The sequence below is a fragment of the Dunckerocampus dactyliophorus genome, chromosome 2, assembly GCF_027744805.1.
Source record: "Dunckerocampus dactyliophorus isolate RoL2022-P2 chromosome 2, RoL_Ddac_1.1, whole genome shotgun sequence".
NCBI lineage: Eukaryota > Metazoa > Chordata > Actinopteri > Syngnathiformes > Syngnathidae > Dunckerocampus > Dunckerocampus dactyliophorus.
In genome coordinates this window covers 45,822,993-45,842,466 of record NC_072820.1, presented here as the reverse complement: position 1 = coordinate 45,842,466, position 19,474 = coordinate 45,822,993, and the positions used below count along the sequence as shown (strand labels likewise).

General features: G+C 40.0%; 2 protein-coding genes across 8 annotated transcripts in view; both read right to left on the bottom strand.

Moving 5' to 3' along the window:
* Positions 1 to 6,354, bottom strand: LOC129168711 (ER lumen protein-retaining receptor 2-like). 2 transcript variants are annotated; one of them, XM_054754287.1, is made up of 5 exons: positions 6,085 to 6,354; positions 3,192 to 3,292; positions 2,878 to 3,036; positions 1,859 to 2,097; positions 1 to 642 (listed from the first exon to the last, which is right to left on the bottom strand). In XM_054754287.1, exons 1-5 carry the CDS (start codon positions 6,173 to 6,175, stop codon positions 480 to 482), a joined length of 753 nt encoding a protein of 250 aa, XP_054610262.1. In that variant the 5' UTR covers positions 6,176 to 6,354; the 3' UTR covers positions 1 to 479. The 2 variants fall into 2 exon arrangements, with proteins under 2 accessions (XP_054610262.1, XP_054610273.1); XM_054754298.1 differs by having other exon boundaries at positions 464 to 642; positions 1,845 to 2,097.
* Positions 6,355 to 7,163: 809 nt separating this feature from the next.
* The window catches only part of fasn (fatty acid synthase), an 80,449-nt gene continuing 68,138 nt past the window's right edge, over positions 7,164 to 19,474 (bottom strand). The window contains exons 1-6 of one of the 6 annotated variants that reach the window (XM_054754019.1): positions 13,249 to 18,078; positions 12,929 to 13,156; positions 10,161 to 10,351; positions 9,869 to 10,078; positions 7,868 to 8,052; positions 7,164 to 7,794 (exon numbers count right to left, since the gene is read on the bottom strand). In XM_054754019.1, coding sequence (XP_054609994.1) covers positions 7,565 to 7,794; positions 7,868 to 8,052; positions 9,869 to 10,078; positions 10,161 to 10,351; positions 12,929 to 13,108 — 996 coding nt within the window. In that variant the 5' untranslated portion in view covers positions 13,109 to 13,156; positions 13,249 to 18,078 and the 3' untranslated portion in view covers positions 7,164 to 7,564. Of the gene's footprint in view, positions 7,795 to 7,867; positions 8,053 to 9,868; positions 10,079 to 10,160; positions 10,352 to 12,928; positions 18,231 to 19,474 lie in introns of those variants that run through there. The other 5 variants (XM_054754020.1, XM_054754027.1, XR_008566298.1 and 2 more) reach the window with 5 other exon arrangements.

Sequence of the window (19,474 nt, the reverse complement as noted above, 5' to 3'; positions counted from 1 at the left end):
AAGGCATTTCAATAATATAACTGCAGGCTTCTATCATGCTTTTTGTGATTACTTTAGTAACTTGCTATGTATAAACAACAACAAAAAAGGGGGGGAGGGGTAAAAAAAATGGCCTTTTACATGGGAATGCAGACTGCTAAAACTAAAGACAAAAAATTTGGAGGAAGAAGCGTCATGCTTCCAAAACATAATTGACAGAAAATCAATGTGCCATTCCAAACAGTCAATACCACCCCGACTGTTGGGAAGACAAGGCTAAATGAAGCACAATTTTACATTTGACCACAAACGCACCAAAATGTCTAATCTTCAGTAGAGTGTTTTTGAAGTGTAGAAAAGTTTCCACATTTTTTTTTTCTTGTTTCTTGATATAAAGTAATTTTAAAAGGTGAATACAAGATGCATCAAACAGACATCCAACAAGCATGGATCTTGTGCAGATGTTCTGATGCTGGATCTGCTCCTGCTTGCCGTCTGTCTCAGGCATCTTGCTTGGAGGGAGCGGTGGTGGTGGTGTTGGTGGAGGAGGTGTCACAGGCGTCCGCTGCATCTCCTCCTCCCGGCCCGTCCCCCTCTTTCAGTCTGCCGTTACACTCCTCTTTGGCGCTCACGCAGGCAGACTCAGCTTCTTCCCTTTTAGAACTACAGAACGAAAGGGGACAGGTTGGTGTGTGACACAAAATGGGACTTTGGGATCTTAGTGAGGTGCCCTAGGAAGGTTTTTGTAACGTGTTTTACTGCTGCATTTGTAAAAATGGATCCTATCGATCAAACCCATCAATAATTGTGTGGATTAGTACATGAGAAGACAACACAAAACATCTTTAGGACCCCTAAGACAGCGGTGTCCACACTTTTCCCCATTGACGGCCACATACTGCAAAATAATAATTAAAAAAAACTATGTACTTTTTGCCCAAATTAAGCATTTTCAAGCATAAAAACAGCTAAATGAAGTAAAATACAAACAAGGCATTCAGGCCACAGGCCACAACAAGCTAAAACTCAAGTCTGAACCTAACATCGTTTGAAAGGAAGTCGATTGCATGGATACTAGGAAATAAAGCATGGCAGGTTTTATATATGGATGTGTGTGTTTCTTTTTTTTAACACTTTCAATGATAGACGTTAAATGTTACTCGATTCAGTCTGCCTGTCTGCGACACCATCGCCACGCACCGCCACGCACCGCCATACAACAAAACGTAGCATGACGGATGGCAGAGGACAAGCTGGCGAGCGAGAAATAATGCCGCTGCCATTGCAGTCGAGTGTGTGGAAAAGTGTGGAATAGATGTTCTAAATAAGTCGCTCGCTGTCTGGGGGATACGTAAAGGTCAAGTAAAATACCACAGCAAGACGATAAATCTCTCCAAGCACCTACTAAGGCGCCATGGGATTTCACACAAGGCTGACCGTGCAGGCACCTCCTACAGCAGCAAGGAGCGGGTAAACCTCCTGTTACGTCAACCTGAAGAAATGTTGGTTGCACTTATTCAAATAAAAGGTGAATGCATTTGCCATTCATTGTCGTTTACTTGTTTGCTTATATCCATAATGAATGTATACCTGACTCCCTTACAAAAAACAAGAGGAACTAAGGAAACCTCACCTGCACTGTCCAGTATGCAGGTATTTATTTCACAGTCACACTGGTTGAATTTTTGGCTAAAAAGTTACTGAATTGGTTCAGATCGTATCGTTATAAATGAACCAATATCGTCCCTGAATCGTGTCATATCTACAATAAAACACTGTTCAAGAAAAGAAAAAGTGCTAAGTGGTGAAGTGAAGTCATATGTTAGACAGAAACACGAGACCCCGAAACATGCAGCGGCACTGACCTTTGGTTACGTACAAGTAGAAGAAGTCGCAGTAAAGGATGGTCTGCACCACCCCCGCAACAATGGCAATCATGTCAAAGAATCCCTCAGAGTAGAACCTCCATATCCAGTTGACCAGGTAGAGAGCTCTGTACAGTCCCAGGAAGAACAGGTAGTGTGTGGTGATGGTCTCCGCCTCGCCCGTCTTGCTGATCATGAAGAGCTGTGGCAGGATGGCCACCGACTCCAAGTAGATGGAGAAAGTCCACAGGATCTGGAGGCAGGACAAAGTACCGCTGTCAGAACACCAACTTGGGAACAAAGTCCTTCCGCCAGTGTTTGACTTCAGAAGTACGGACAGAGCTTGTGTGTCTCGCCTCGCATTACTGGAAACGTCTTAAATACTATTTTCAAAGCTCTTAGGAATGCATTAGCGTTACTTTTTATTTCAAACACATGCATAAACATTTTTAACAATATTTAAAACTTTCTTCTTAAATAATCTTTGCACGCTTTCATCTCGTAATATCATGAGTTTATATTGTAAACCCCCCCCCCTTTCGTTTTTTCTTTCTTCGGCTATTTAAACTTAATTTTTCACTTTATTTCCATAATATTTGGACTTTATTCTTGTAACATTCAAACATTTTTTGCAACTTGATTTTCCAAAAATGACAACTTTATTTTCTTTTGTATGTTTCTCATAATATTACCACTTAAAAAAACATTTTTCTTTAATATTTCACCCTTAAGCTACTAAAATGGCATTTTTTCTGCTTAAAATGACATTGTTTTCACTCTTTAGATTACAACTTATTTCTCAGAATATTTGGATTTCTTGTTAAATTATATTTCTAGAATGTGCCGGGGGCCGCACTTTGGACACCCCTGCCCCAGGGGACACTCTGTATTGGACCTTAGAGTTTCCAATGGGAGTGCATGTGACAAGACGTTTGCATTATAAGTTATAAAAATGTTCTTGGCCCATCCAGAAGGTTTTTGTCAAGCTACTCCACAACAACAAACCCGCTTGGGTGCAGGCTGAATATCTGACCTCCAGGGGAGAGAAGTCGTGGTTAACCAGAAAAGCAAGGCCGCCGACAGGAATGACGAGAAACTCCACTCGGAATGTGTCGTGGTTTCCATCATAAGTAGCCTTGAACTTGACGTAGATCAGGTACACGGTGGCGTACGCACATCCAATGTAGATGATCTGAAAGACATGTCCAACCTGTTAAACCAACAGTCACTCCCCCACTGTGTCCAAACAAGCGAAGAAAGTCAACAAAGGAATGTTAGCTCTGCAACCCAGCTGGGTGTCACTGTGTGCTCCGTGCGCTGCAGGAAAATGCTTAGAAAGCCTTTCACCTTCATGGTTGTGTTGTAGAGGGAGATGAAGGATGTGAGCAGGTCCAGGTAGCGAGTGGTGAAGACCAAGGCAAACAAGACCTGGCTCTTTCCTGAAATTCCTGAGGAAGAGACAGCAAACAGACGAGATGTTGTGTTTTCTGAACGACTTTGAAATAGTAACTCTGTCACCTAAAAAAATCAAATCAAATCCTTACATCATTGCTTTTGCACAACAGCTGTTTGTACTCTACTTAAATTGGGCTGCAAAATATAAACTATGAGCCTTGGTTAAGGTCAGTCATCCGTTCAATCCCAGCCATTTCTCAAAAGACAAACCCTTCAGTACCGGCCATTTTAGACAATTGTGACAGATCTTTCAGGGCACACACATTATTGTGTTCTATGGCTAAATAAAGATTGTACCCACCAAAAGAAAGATTACACTCCCATCTTTCATCAGAAAAAAAAGCTTGTTTCTACCTTTTTCCATTCTTTAATAATCAGCAGTAGAACATAAGTAAGTTTCAGGAAAATATCAGTTTCTGACTAAAATGGGGAGGAAAAACAGCTAGATACATTCCAAGCATATCTTTCGCTTTTTTTTGCTTTTGTGACAGCTCAAATCTCTAAAACAACTATACCACAATATAAACAACACACAAAAAAGGGTTGCTTTACGCCAAAATAACTATTTACAAATATAACACCATGAACAATTTACAATTTTCATATTGGAACTGAACTGTGTGTGTGCACATGTGCGAAGACATCATTGGTATTGAATGAGTTAATCCATTCCAGAAGGTCCGACTCATACAGCAAACAAGGCAAAATTTTTGTGAAAATTTTGGTTGTTAACCGAAAAAGGCGCTAACCGGGGCGCACGTTAACAGAGGTGCCACTGTACTTGATTTTGAAATAGCGGCGGCTTCAAAGTACAAAAGGCGGCTCAAAGGTGTTTACTAGCCAACAAAAGTGGGTGGAGTCAACGCTGGTCTGGTCATCCCGTGCCATCATATCCATGAAGAAATCACAGATCACTTTAGCCCTCGAGTCGTCGCTGGGAAACGTTTTTGCACTTTTCAAACGCCACGGCGATAGGAACAAGCCCTGGGCATCGTAGCCATGCTGGCATTTCAGGTGGCTGATGAGGTTTGATGTGTTGAAGCTCGATGTTTTTCTTCCCCCACGCCCCATCTCCGCACACTTGGCACAACTAGCACGCAAAATGTCTTCCTCTGAAACAGTGAATGTTTGTTTACAAGTGAGCTCAGGGGAAGTTGCGACAGGCCGTTAACGTCACAGGCAGAAGTAAAAATGAGCGCTCGATTTGCTCAAACAGCACAAACACTTTTATTGTAAATGTTAACCCAAAATCGGTGGATATGGCATAAGAAACATTCAGAGACGATTTAGCTTATTGTGGGCTATGGTCGCAACAGAAACCTGTCTTATTATTATCATTATGATGATGATTATTATTACTATGTTACTGTGCCGCTTGTGAGGTAATTTAAACCTACATTAAAAGCCTGTTGTTGAAGTCTGGTGCTTTGGTGGTGGTCTCTCCAAATTACTGACACCTAGTGACCAATGTAGAATACTACTTTCACAAGTTGTGGTCTAAATGGCTTATACTGCACTTGCATATCAGTGCATTTAACCATTTTTGTGCTTGAAAATGATTGATTTGGGCAAAAAATATGTACAATTTGGTTACATATGCATATTTTTGGACTAATACTGGACGTAGTCAAACAAAAACAGCGATCCTATATTAACTGATTCATGTTTGGAAGTGGGTGATGGCTGTATATGCATTTTTACAACATGTATGCCAATTTCTATATAAATTTAAAAGTGCTTTAATATATGTGATATACTGTATGTGTAATAACCAGTTGACGAATGCTCAATCAACAAAACAACTTCAAATAAATAAAAAATCGTTCGGTGTTTTCGTGTAGCACGCGACCCCGGAAATTCTGCAAGCGAGGCCGTAACTTCCTGTTTGTACTGGCGCCTCACACAAACAACCAATCATACACCTTCTTTGGGTTGATTAGCGCCCTGCACCATAATGCTTCCTTACCGCCATTGGCTGCCGAAGCAACGCGAAAAAATGTGTCGGAGTAAAAGTATCCGTTTCTTTTAAAAATAGTACAAACATTTAAAAGACTTCTTTCTCAAATATGAGGGCAAAAACAGTAACAGATTCTTCAGTGTAAGCTGTGTTTTTCTACACTACCTCGAACAATTACAAAAATAAACATAACATATCCTTAAGGCAGTGTAAAAACTGAACATTTTTATAATTGTAATGAGATTTTAGCATTAATTTACACTGATTACACAAACACTGATACATGCATGCAATCATTATTGCGACACACTGACTTTAATATCCATGTTGGTGCAAAACCATGCATCCTATATCTGACAACTCAAATACTTTCGGGTGCAGTATGATGCCACGTCATGAGTCAGCTAACAGGCTACCGCTACGAAACAGGAAGCTATTTCCGTTCGCCGTTAAATGTCAATAAATGACGTCTCAAGTTACACAAAACACAAACTTTTGTCCCGAGAGCAGCTTTTTCAGGGTCAAAGTGCGGAGCCAGCAGCACGACCAAGGCTACCAACCTTGCAAGCATAAAGGGTCCAAACCGCTTTGAATACTTGTTGAGTTATAGTGTTTCGATACATATGAAGCCGCATTTTATGTAGCAGCAGTGATAATGTGAAACGTGACTCATTTATGACGAGACACACCTGTGACAGACCATGCTAGCAGGCTAGCTAAAACTAGCCATCGGTAATGCTAACAGACTAACACATAAGTGAGAGTGTGTTGAACTAACACGACACATGGTGATATGCACTACGCAAGGCCGCCAGTGAAGGTACTTACCCGCACAGGACCTGGATTTCCATATTTTTAGCAGCAGAATGATGATGGCTGCTAAGTGGGACAGGTCGCCGGTTAGCCTGAAAATATTCATGTTTCCAGGAGCTTCAGTAGCAATAAGCGTAACTAAGGCTATGCGATGAGCTAAAAAATCGTCCCCAATAACAAAAAAATAAGCTTTTCAGTTTTTTTGTGAGAATGAAGTGTTTGTAGCTCCCGTAGGTGAGGGTGGGAAAATGGCGAGTAATACGCGACGTGGCCAAGTGGGCAACAGCCAATAGGAGATCTGAAACGTTTCAGGGGCTCGGCAAACCAGAGAAGGCGCCACGCTTCTTCTTTAGGGCGGTACGCAACCGTTTAGGTGCATACCGCCACCTACTGTATCGGAGTGTGTGTATCCTTAAGGCGCATGCTTTAAAAAAAAAAAAAAAAAAAAAACTTATAAAAGGAGAAAAGAAAAAAGAAAAAACAAAATTAATCAAAAAAAATCTAGAAACATTTTATAAACCTGTTTGTCTTAACCCTGTTTTGCGCCATGCTTAACGAGAACTTGCGAAGTTTGACAAGTTGCGTTCAAATGATAACAGAGTAGGAAATTGCTGTTTCACATGTATGGATACGCTGTCGTCAAAACAAAACACGTAATATAGTGCTGTTTTGCATCTCAGATGGCATTTAACAAGGTTTGAGATTGTAAATCTCACAATACATTTTGTACACTCCAATACAGCGATCAATTGTGTACTTATTTTGGTGAACAACTGTCTTTAAAAATATTGACAAGTACAGTACACCAGCTAGGCCCCGCGACCATTATGAGATATGACAGAAATTTGCTTCGTCAGCTATAACACAAAAGATGTTATTTGTTCAATTGACTGACACGTTTTAGCATCTGTGCACATTCAAGTGTATCATCCTTTGCCTCTTCAGGGTATGTGACCCATGTCGGAAAAAGTCTGACCACCCCTGAACTAGACCTGATAATGGCAAAATGTAAAGCTTTTTATTTGGGAACTTATTGTCCCCTTTCAACACAAATGTTTACCTCCATATAACACGGGGCACAGAACTGCAACAAATTGAGACCATGTAACAGTTTAAATAAAGAAAACAAACAGGTTTCACAGAAGTACAAGACAAACACACAAATGAGAACTTGAGTCTTGGAGCCCATATGCCTTTGAGAGCTAAAAGACACGTAGTTACGCAACTTGGCTCACAGTATTCTGGCAGCAGTACTCCTGGAAGCCATGATGATTACGTTTTCACGATACAGTACGGAATGAATGTTGACGGTCGTGGTGTCACATCATGTAAATACAAATAAAGTACAGTCAAACCTCGGCCTTTAAACACCCCGGTTTCTGTAGGATTCGGTTTTGAATGCAAAACCTGAGCTACTTGGAGAAAAATGAACAATGTGTCTGTTCCGTCAGTGGCTGATAAGAGTTCATTTTGGCAAAACGGGTGCTTTTGTTGGTCACTGATGTGACTTTTCAGTCGTGTTTGAGGCCTTCAGAACAAACACTGCATCATCCAGAACGTAGTAATCCTCGTACATGTCCCCTTCACAGAGGTACGGCAAGCGGGTCACCGCCTCCACTTCAAAGCCCGCCATTTGGAAAATGTCACACGACAGGATTGTGACTTGCTCCTCCCACGTCTTCCCTTGTACGATCAGGTGTTCTTTGGGACGTTCCCATGTCCCTCCTGTCGGGGAAGGAAACCAATGTTAAACCTGTGTTATTTGTTGAAATGTATCGAATGGAGGCAGCCAACGGACCAACTTCCACCCAAGCCTGGAAGGGAAGAACAGCGGCCAGGATGAGTCGCCCCGTGTGCGGAACCAGCGATTGCCGGATGTCCCGCAGGAGATGGAGAGGACTGTCGCAGCGGTCCAGCAGGTTCAGACAACTGATCACATCAAACTGAAGTCCACTCTGCTGCCACTCGTCTACACCCAGCAGTCTGTGGACGGGCAGGCAAAGAGAGACAGATGTCTTTGCAGTAGGCGATGGCTGACGACGTCCACCGTAGTTTAACATCACATCAATTTAAATCAGCTTTAAGTAACAATCTGGAACACAATACTGGGGAACCCGCTTACCTTGATGCCCCTCAGCCTGGCGACATAAGCTGTAACCTAAAAGTGTCACATTTATTATACTTTTTATTATTAAGGGAGAAAAAAATCCAAACCTACATGTCCCTGTGTGAAAAAGTGATTGCCCCCTAAACCTAATAACTGGTTGGGCCCCCTTAGCAGCAACAACTGCAATCAAGCGTTTGTGATAACTTGCAATGAGTCTCTTCCAGCGCTGTGGAGGAATTTTGGCCCACTCATCTTTGCAGAATTGTTGTCATTCAGCCACATTGGAGGGTTTTCCAGCATGAAGCGCCTTTTAAGGTCATGCCACAGCATCTCAATAGGATTCATTTTGTTTTTCTTCAGCCATTCAGAGGTGGACTTGCTGGTGTGTTTTGGATCATTGTCCTGCTGCAGAACCCAAGTTGGTTTCAGCTTGAGGTCACCAACAGATGGCCGGACATTCTCCTTCAGGATTTTTTGGTAGACAGCAGAATTCATGGTTCCATTTATCACAGCAAGTCTTCCAGGTCCTGAAGCAGCAAAACAGCCCCAGACCATCACACTACAACCACCATATTTTACTGTTGGTATGATGTTCTTTTCCTGAAAGGCGGCGTTACTTTTTACGCCAGATGTAATGGGACACACACCTTCCAAAAAGTTCAACTTTTGTCTCGTCAGACCACAGTATTTTCCCAAAGGTCTTGGGGATCATCAAGATGTTTTCTGGCAAAATTGAGACGAGCCTTAATATTCTTTTTGTTCAGTAGTGGTTTTGGTCTTTGAACTCTGCCATGCAGGCCGTTTTTGCCCAGTGTCTTTCTTATGGTGGAGTCATGAACACTGACCTTAAGTGACGCAAGTGAGACCTGCAGTTCTTTGGATGTTGTTGTGTGGTCTTTTGTGACCTCTTGGATGAGTCTTCGCTGCACTCTTGGGGTCATTTTGGTTGGCCGGCCACTCCTGGGAAGGTTCACCACTGTTCCATGTTTTCGCCATTTGTGGATAATGGCTCTCACTGTGGTTTGCTGGAGTCCCAAAGCTTTAGAAATGGCTTTATAACCTTTTCCAGACTGATTGATCTCAATTAATCTCAGTTATGTTACATTTTAATGGAGTTTGGATTTTTCTTTTCCCTTAATAATAAAAAGTTTCATGTAAAAACTGCATTTTGTGTTAAGTTGTTGTTGTCATTGACTAACATTTACATTTGTTTGATGATCTGAAACATTTAAGTGTGATAAACAAAAAATAAAATAAAATCAGGCAGGGGGCAAACACTTTTTCACACTATTCTATTTCAACTTTATTCTAGTAAATTTTCTTCTTGTTATATTACGACTTTATTTTTATCATATTTTTACTTTATTCTGTTAATATAAATCCTTCCCCAACCTAATTTTCCCAAATAAAATTGATTTCTTTTGATTTGTTTAATGTAATGTAATCTTTCAACTATATGCCGCTAAAATTACATAGTTTTTCCTCATAATGTTGCAACATTATTCTCGTAAAATGAAATCGTTTTTCTCTTAATATTCTGACTTTATTCGTGTAAAACTACTTATTGTTTTGACTCCATTCATGTGCGTAGCAGAGACGTGTCGTTTAGCCAATGGAATGAATGACAGCGGCCACCTTGCACAAACCATTCCCATCAGCCTTTGCAAAAAGAAGAAACATTTCAATCCTCACTTGAAATTCCTCCTTTGCAGATGCCATTTCATCGGTGGGGAGATTTCAGTGGCATAGACCTCTTGGAAGTGGCCTCGCATCATTTCCGTGACGGCGCCGTCGCCAGCGCCGAGGTCCAGGAGTCTCGGCGCCTTCCAGTCCGGGCCGATGTTGAGAAGCCTCTGGAACTGCTCCGCAGAAAATACAAACATGGAGCCGCGACCCAGGAAGCTGAGGAAAAGCGCGGCGCGTCAGCGGAACGGTACGCTACAGGTGCAACTCAAGACAGACGGGCCCGTCCTGTCGGACTCACCCGTTGATGGAGGTGCGTGACACCAGAGGTGTGAGAACGGTCGACACAAAGGAATGGTAGAGTTGTGTGAACAACCACGTGGACTTCTCCACGCTCTGCTTGAGGAACGCCTTGGTGTCCGAGTCCAGATGGCTCTGAACAAACAGGGGTCGCACGGACTCCCCAAGTAGGCCGGGACTGCAGTGGTACCACTGGAGAAAAAGCAACGACAAGGACATAAACCATCCGAATTACAGGAAAGTCGGAATTTCTGGAATGTGGAACACTGTTAGCCTGAATGTTTCGAGACCATTTTGAATGCAACATCCATTTCGCTGTACTTTGCAGTACTTTTTAAAAAAGATACACTGTGTACTTCCTTCCTGAGACTGAATTCGGACAGTGTAGGGCTGTGCCAAATACATTACTTCCGACTTCCAAACACTAGGGTGCGCTCTCACTAGTCGTTCGTTCCGTGCTTTAGGTGTCAAGTGTGCCCAAGCACGGACCCACCTGGCCTAGCAAGGGTGTCCGAAGTGCGGCTCGGGGGACGTTTGCAGCCCGTTGCACATTTTGAAAATATAATATAACAAGAAAACTACTACTAAAAAAAAAAAAAAACTCCAGAAAAAATGGAAAAATCGGCGATTTTAAAAGAATAAAGTCAAATATTAAGGGAAAAGTCATTTTAGTAGCATAAAGTTGAAATACTGACATTGACTATTTTTTAAAGTCATAATCTAAGAAATATTACAAGAACAAAGTTGAAATAGTTGGGGGGAAAAAACCCCCAGCAGAAATGAAAAACAGCTGCATTTCTACAAGATTCAAGTCAAAATATTAAGAGAAAAAGTCATTTTAGTAGCATAAGGTTGAAATATTGATGAAAGACGTTATCTATTAAAGTCATAATATGATAATTTGCAAGAACAAAATTTAAATGGCCGGGGAAAAAAAAAAACCCAAAACACAGCAGAAATGAAAATAACGGTCAAAATTAGCTAAGCTATTAGCTAAGTCAAAATTTTACAAGAAAAAGTCGTAATTTTACGAGGATAACGTCATTTTAGTAGCATAACGTTAACAGTGAAAAAAGATATGTTTTTTAAAAAGAAAAATCAGCAATGTTACCAGAATAAAGTCAAAATATTAAGAAAAAAAGGTCATTTTAGTAGCTAAAAGTTGAAATATAGAGGAAAGACGTTATTTTTTCATAATAACGTCATAATATAAGAAAATTTACAAGAACAAAGTTGAAATAGTTGGAAAATAACAAAAACACAGCTGCATCTTTACAAGATTAAAATCAAAATATTAGAGAAAAAGTCAAAATTCTACAAGGATAACATCATTTTAGTAGCAAAAAGTTGACATATTGAAGAAACATGGTATTTTTTTTTTACATCATAATATGAGTAACAAAAACAAAACAACAAATAAGTAATTTTTTGGAAGATTAGGTTGGGGGACAAAGTTATAATATTATGGCAATAAAGTTAAAATATAATGTCATAATTGCATGAAGAAAATTTACAAGCAGAAAGTTGAAATAGTTTGAAAATTTAAAAATAACAGCAAAAATGGGGAAATCAAGCAATTTTACAAGAATAAAGTCTAAATATTAAGAGAAAAAGTACATTTTACAAGGATAATGTCATTTTAGTAGCATAAAGTTGACATATTGAAGAAAGCCCTTTTTTTAAAAAGTCATAAAATGAGAAGCAAAACAAAGAACACTGTAATTTTTGGAAAACTAGGCTGGGGGGAAAAAGTTATAACATTATGGGAATAAAGTCAAAATATTATGGGAATAATGTTATAATTACAAGAACAAAATTTACAAGAATAGAGCCGAAATAATTTGGGAAAAAAAGCAGAAATGGACGAGAATAAACTACATTAAAAAATAAAATATTGTGAGGAAAATAACGTCACAGCATAGAGTTGAAATATTAAAGAAAAAATTTGTATTTTTTTATGTCGGAATATTATGAGAAACAAACTAGCAAAATAAATCTAGATTTTTTTGAGGGAAAATTAGGCTGGGTTAGTTATGATATGGGAATACAGTGAAAATATTGTGGGAATAAAAGTTTGTGAAGATTATTGAGAAGAAATTTGAAAAATTACAAAAACCCAGCAAAAATGGGAGGAAAAAAGAAGCCAAGCTTTTTCACCTACAGTATACCACAGAGCTGAGATGCAGTTTTTAAAAATTGTATATATTGATAATATTACTTCTTAGGAAAGCCGACCTTTTATTCTCTCATTTCTCAATATGTGGCCCTCGCTGGAAAAAGTTTGGACACCCCAGTCCTAAAGAGTTGATTGATTCTGATAGCTCGTCCGCGGCGGCTTACAATTCTATACCACACCACTAGGGGCAGTGTTTTCCTGAGAGTGAGCAACCACAACTCTGTTGTGAACAATGGTGACGGAAGGGACATCCACTTCGTTGTTAGAGGTGGAACATCTGTCACTTTTATTGTTCATGTTGATTTGACACCACTCTTATTTATATCATTTATACGTTAACACGGTCCTCAATTTTCTCAATTGTTTCTTTTGCTTAGGTGGACTTTTTTTATGACACTTTCAAGTCGCCGTTGACGTGAGGTTAGAATTTTTTGCAGGTGCGGTACTGTTTTGAGTTGTTAGCTTGCTTCCTATTTGCGGTGAGTTGTGTTGTCTCAGCAGGCTTTAAAGAAAAAAAAGCACGTCCTTCAATCTTACATAATCGGCACCTGCTAATTGGGTTTAATCATGATCACAATTATAATTATTCATACCTGATGAGTCTCCATTGCAGTTCCTTCGCCTTCGTTTAGCATGTTCACAAACAGCGCACGTGCCAGAGGACGCCGTGCGTGCTTGATCGTCCACATTCTCCTGATGGAGAGCAGAAAGGTGACGTAAGCCAGCAACCACGCGCCAAAAAGCAGTGTCCTCAGCTGTAGATGACACATCATGGATAATTTATTTGCGTGCCCAGAAGACAAGTCACTCGGCCGGTAACACTGGAGAGAGGTGAAAAGAACTCATGGCTGGTAACGGCACTTGCCAGTCGTAACCCAACACGCTTCCAAAACAAACAAGCAAGCAAACAAACCTGAGGGTGTGGCGGATTTAAAAGGGCCGCAACTGTTTACTCGTCATCTTATGCATGTCTAGCCACCACTGTGATAATAGGACAATACAACACACTTGTGGCAAGAAAAAACACTTCCGCATATTTGTACTTCCTGTGTTACTGCTATATGTGTCCGGAAGTTTTGACGTTGCGACCGACGTCATGCAAAAGTTGTAAAACGACAACATGAGAAAACGCCCCAAGACTCGATTTAGTAAGTTAGGAAATAACCAAAATTGTCAATGTTTCTTATTTCAAAGTCACAATCTAAAAGCTATTTTTTGGGAAAACGTCTCGAGGATTTTTTGTCACGTAGCTGTTTTTTATGACAAATCATAGTGCTGTCGAAAAACCCCGGACACATTTAGCGGTGACACCGAAAGTCATAAGCCATTCAGTTATTTTTATTTCCACTTTACAATGACAATGTAGACAATTTCCGCAAATCCTGATTATTATTCTGACGTAGTTCCACATTTAAATGCTTTATTTATCTCATAAATTAGTACAGAACAGTACACATTAATCAAACAAAGACAGTCTAAAGACAGTAGCAATGTGATCATAAAAACGCCCTCAATAAATTATATTACTATAATTACTATCCAGACGAAACTAAATTGGAAACATTCATCATTACAAAATAAGGATAGAAACGTACGCGCAAAAAAATTGTTTTCATAAAATTTATTTTTTTTCCCCGCAAAAAAGACATCTCATTCACCATAGATACGTAATAATTTATAAATAAGTGATAATACAGTTAAAATGTTCTACTGTTACAAAGTCCACAAGTTTTACATGTTTATGTAGATTTGCAGATTCGTTGATTTGTCATATTTCGCACTTTGTTTGGTGGTCTTTGAACGCGTCATACTTGTACGTTGTGACGCAGAAGTTTGTTTGGCTACAGAAGCACTAGCTTTGTCAGTCATGGGTCATCTTGCATCATTTATTAGTGGTCAGTACCTATACATTTTATACTTTCGATATTTTCTATGCCGCTTGTCAGTGGCGTAGCTACGGGGTGGCCACCCTTGGTCACTCTCAGGTCACCCCACTGGCCATCTAGACAATTCAGGTATCAACTTATTGCCACCCCTATGTAAATAATGGTCTCACCTTGGCCACCGCAATGAAAAATATCTGGCTCTGCCACTGCCGCTTATCCTCTATAGGGTCATGCTGGAGCCTATCCCAGCTGACTGTGGGCAACCCAGGCTGCGGGGTACAACCTGGACTGGTCGCCAGCCAATACATTTTCTACTTTTCACGTGTTAAATAAGAGTGAGGCATATTTAGTGCTTAAACCTGGATTGTGTCGCCAGTGAACAATGGCAATTAAACAGAGACCGCAAGGGTTCTGGAGCTGCATCTTACAATTGTTGCTCCAGAATCGGAGGACATTAACATCAGGATATCAGGAGGGTTTGGAGGGGGAGGAGTGCGCCGTGTCTCAATTTATTATTGTTTAGTGTTATCATAGAGTCTGTCCATATTTTGTATTTTGCAAATGATCAAGTAAATGTTCTTTAAATTGTATGAGTCAAAATGTCCAAACCTGTGTGTTGTCCATAACACGTGCCTGCCAATGTTATAACCCCACCCCCACCATGCACCACTTTCTACAACACAGGTGCATTTCATTGATGGCATTTTGAATGCACAGGGACACCATGACGAGATCCTAAGGCCTGATGTTGTGCCATTCATCCACAACCATCTCCCCGTGCTGCAGCATAACGCACGGCCCCGCGTTGCAAGGATCTGTACTTCTAATTTCCGGATCTGCTTGCAGAAGAGTTGGTTGAATGAAGTAAAAGTCAGTTTAAAATATGTAGTCAGAGGCTTTTATTAGCTGCAACAATACACTATACTGTACTCAATGCATTATGCTCTGTTCTAGTACACTTGTCTCCAGTCACCTAACTCTTCATTGACTAGCGCTGGCATCTCAGAGATTAGGTAAGCTGTTGCATTTTTTTTTTGCAGGTCCCGACAGGGTTCAAAGTCAGACACAAACGGCAAAGATCCTAGTTTACAGTGGACCCTCAAACTCATCAGGGGCTAATACAGGTCTGCATACAACAGGCGTTAGTATCCGAGACAACTTCTAGTCCTACTTGTGTTATTCAGGGTAATACTAAGGCTGGGTCTTAAATAGAATCCAGTAAGCCCTCGTTTATCCTGGTTAATTAGTTCCCATGTAGGATTCCTTCTTTATAAATTGAATATTTTCAGAGTTATGGCATAGAAAACCTGTTTACAATCTTATAAAGTTTTTTTTAACATTATTAGACCCATCTATATATGAAATAACACCCCTATTGTCACTTTCACATTCCTATTATCCAACATAGTAGCTTTATCTTGTAGGGGAGCAGAATCAGTGGCGGACAGGAAGTGACACCGGGGATTCAGAGTTCAGTTATTATGATTATGTTACTATTATTATTGTGCCCGTTGTGAGATGAACGTGCAATTCCGGTGATCAAGTCTGGTGTTTGTCTCACCAAACAGTTACTGACACCTGGTGACCAATGTAGAATACTACAGTCACAATAGCAGTCTTCATGGCTTATATATGCTTGAAAACGCTTAATTTGGGCAAAAATACATCCGATTTGAAGTGTTTACTGTGTACTTAGTTCCTGAGTGCGCACATTTTGATAGTGTAATACTTGTCCCAAATCCATGCTCACTTACCGGAAATGTTACTATTTTTACCTCCGGCTGCTGCTTCATTTTCTTCACTGCTTTTTCACGGCGACAGGGTGCTCCTCAGCCGCCATTATTTCACGTTACTCCCTCGCCTTCCACTACATGGCCACTGTGTGTTATAAATCACCATTAAAAAGGAGATAAGACGACTAAGGGGTAGTAGTGGGTTTTTGGTAAGTGCTCAGGACAGCACTACACTGTCAAAATGTGCGCCTCCAGGAACTACACAGTACACTTAATGAAGTGTACTCATGGAAGTACAGGTGTTCCATTTGAGATCCAGCCTACATGTCTATCGACATACAGTCGTCCCTCGTTTATCGCGGTTATTTGGTCGCAGACTCGACCGTGATGAGTTCATTTCCACTATTAGAGCCCTCAAGACATTAAATAATACCCCTATAGTCACCTTTACACTCCTATCACCCAATATAGTAGACATAATAGCAAGTAATACATAATATAGACCCACATGGTGGCATTGGGAGTTAAACTTTTTATTTTATTTTTTACTACCACTTCCTGCAGTGGCTATTGAATCAATGTCACACTGGTGACACCTCGTGGCCAGTGTAGAATACTACATACCACAATGTGTCTTCCAAGACCTTTTCTGAATGGCTTATATTTGTATTTTAGTGAGGTCAGTTAGTCATTTTTATGCTTGCAAATGCATAATAAAATTACATACATTTGACTGAAATATTCATATTTTTTGGCCAACAGGCCGTAGTCAACCACGAAACAGCGATGATTTATTAATATATTTTGAAAAACCGTGACGAGAGTGAAGTCACGAAATTCGAACCACGATGTGACGAGGGACGACTATACGTCAGTTAGTAACAAACATCCTCATTGTCACTGAGGAGACAGTGGAAATAAAAGCCAAAACGACATTTTGCCAGAAAACAACGGTTGAAGATGACCTCATCTGATCGCACTTCTGTGGTCTTAAGTCAATTTTAAGTCAGGTATCGAGTGGTTTTACTGTAAAATTCAACAACATGTTAGTTGAAATGATTTCACAGCATTACGGACTGAGAACATGCACCTTTATTTAGTGCTGCTTTGTACGTCCCATTAATTGTTATTCATATGATTATCTTTATCATACCCTGTATTGTGATGTGAGAGTACTCGAGATGAAATGCAGACGCATGTTAAAGACGTACAGGAATAATAATAGTGAATTATGTATCTGCCATTACATGAGATGTTTCAGCCTTATAGTGAAAACTGAAGGATAGAGGGTCATTTTGATTCTAAACATTAAAGCACATCCAATATAGGTCAGCATATGCATGCTTTTTTCAGTCACCTTTTTCCCCCCTTTCTTCGTGCTCTTCTGATGCAGGTCTTGTTGAATTTTAATTTTAGAATGTGCCTCAGGCAGCACTTTGGACACCCCTGCATTACATACAGTCATGGAAAAAATGATTAGACCACCCTTGTTTCTTCAGTTTCTTGTTCATTCTAATGCCTGATACAAGTAAAGGTATAATATAACAATGGCAACAAAAATAGCTCATAAGAGTTAAATTGTTTTGCCAGTACAATGTTATAGCTTTTCATGTAAGAACTTAAGTGATTTTGGTTATTATCAAGAAAACCATGGAAGTTGGTAGATATCGGCTCTTCAATTCAAGTCTTATGAGTTATATTTGTTATCACCATTATATTTGTCCAAACAAGTGTACCTTTAGTTGTACCAGGCATCAAAATGGATCAATAAACTGAAGAAACAAGGGTGGTCTAATCATTTTTTCCATCCATGACTGCAGTTAATGTTTCATTGTAGAAATGGTTTAAAAATTCACATTCTTGCTGCAAATGTACTCTTACTTTATATGTCCGTGCTGGCAGCACACAGCGTTCACCTAATAGGGTAATAAAATACCAGTTAAGAGTCCATATACTGTAGATGGAGGAACATTTCAGCTCATGGGCAATGTAGCAAAAATGGCACAAATTGTAAACATTGAGCGTGCAAGACTTACTGTAGGATATTCCCTCAATGAAACAAAGCAAAACATATCCTAAACAAAGAGATTTGTTTTTTGGGAATGTTGCAGAAGTGGCACACGGGGTTGTGGGATGTTTTAACCCTCCCTTGAAGTAACTCTTGGCTCAGTCAATGAGCTGTGAATGATGCTGACGATGGACTCCACACCCTCTCCTTCCAAAAACGTGTGGTGGTCACCCTCAATGACGTGGACCGACACCTGGCCGTCGCATACCTGGAAAAACACACAAGTCATTCGAATAAGACGACTATTGGAGACCTGCACAAGACTGGATTGGACTACCAGACCATCATCGAGAAGCTTGGTGTCTTTTCTACGTGTCTTTGTCTATTTACGTCCGGGCTGTCCTTTAATATTTATAATTTAAAAAATAAATAAACAAACACTGTTATACATATATTTAAAGACAAATCTTTGTTTTTCTTAGTTATTTGTATCAACATTTTAGCTTTTCCTAGTTACATTATAACTTTTGCTCTATTTTTCCACTTTTACTCAGCTTTTATTTTATTTCTTCACCCATGCGTGTTTTGCCAGGAAGGCTTAGTGCTGCGTAGCTACGAAGGAGTGTGTCCAAGTTCTGCCTTCTTGACTCTTTCGCTGGTCGGGGGTTGGGTTGCATTGTGGAGGAGCTTATGCAGTTTTCAGACCCACATTGGAAGGCGGCACGGAGGTGGAGCTCTGCTCCCGCTCTCCTGCACGGCGGATACTTCACCTTTGTTGACCACTTGTATTTAATTACCCAATAAATGCATGTAGCAAGAAACACTTAGATTGACATGATAAATATCGCAATCATGTCGCTAAATTGTCAACACGGATCTCCTCTATTTATGAGGTGTGTGATTAAGTTGGTGCTGAGCCAAATGTAACGAGTGTAAATACAACCGCTGGGTGATTCAGCGTGCAGACAAGTCCAAACATATATGTGTTTTGATCTGACAAATCTTAAGTAACTCTGATCAAATGTAGTATTAAAAAACAGCCACATACTTGCTGACACCGGGAACACCACGGTAGGTTGGATTGAAGGGTTTATAATGTGCATAAAGCACATAATGTGTGGTTCCACTGCCACTTCCATATTACGTGTATTATCATTCACAGTCTGATTGGTTTCTTACTGCCTTCTGTTCTCCAGAAAGAGCTTTTTTCCAAACAAGAAATCTTGTCACATTTTGATCTTGTGACTACTAATACTTATTTCCCTCAATCAAATACAAATGAATGTACAAGAATGTTATATTTTCTGTCTCTGGCTACATTAAACACACCATAAAAATTCTGGACTGTGTTTCTTTTCATACTTCCTGTCAACACTACTACCTGTACTTCATATTTGTGAAAAATTCAATGAAAATATCTGGGGAAAAAATTCTGATGAAAAATGTTGATATCTTTGTAAGGGGGTAATCCTATAAAATCAGCAGGGGATCAAATAGATATTTTCCCCTATA

Bases quoted from the DNA above. Each gene is read 5' to 3' on its own strand.
- LOC129168711 (XM_054754287.1), bottom strand. From the start codon at position 6,175: ATGAATATTTTCAGGCTAACCGGCGACCTGTCCCACTTAGCAGCCATC. The intron at 3,293-6,084 runs GTAAGTACCTTC...TCTCTTCCTCAG, and splicing joins GAAATCCAGGTCCTGTGCGG to GAATTTCAGGAAAGAGCCAG. The intron at 2,098-2,877 runs GTCAGATATTCA...TCCTGCCTCCAG, and splicing joins ACGACTTCTCTCCCCTGGAG to ATCCTGTGGACTTTCTCCAT.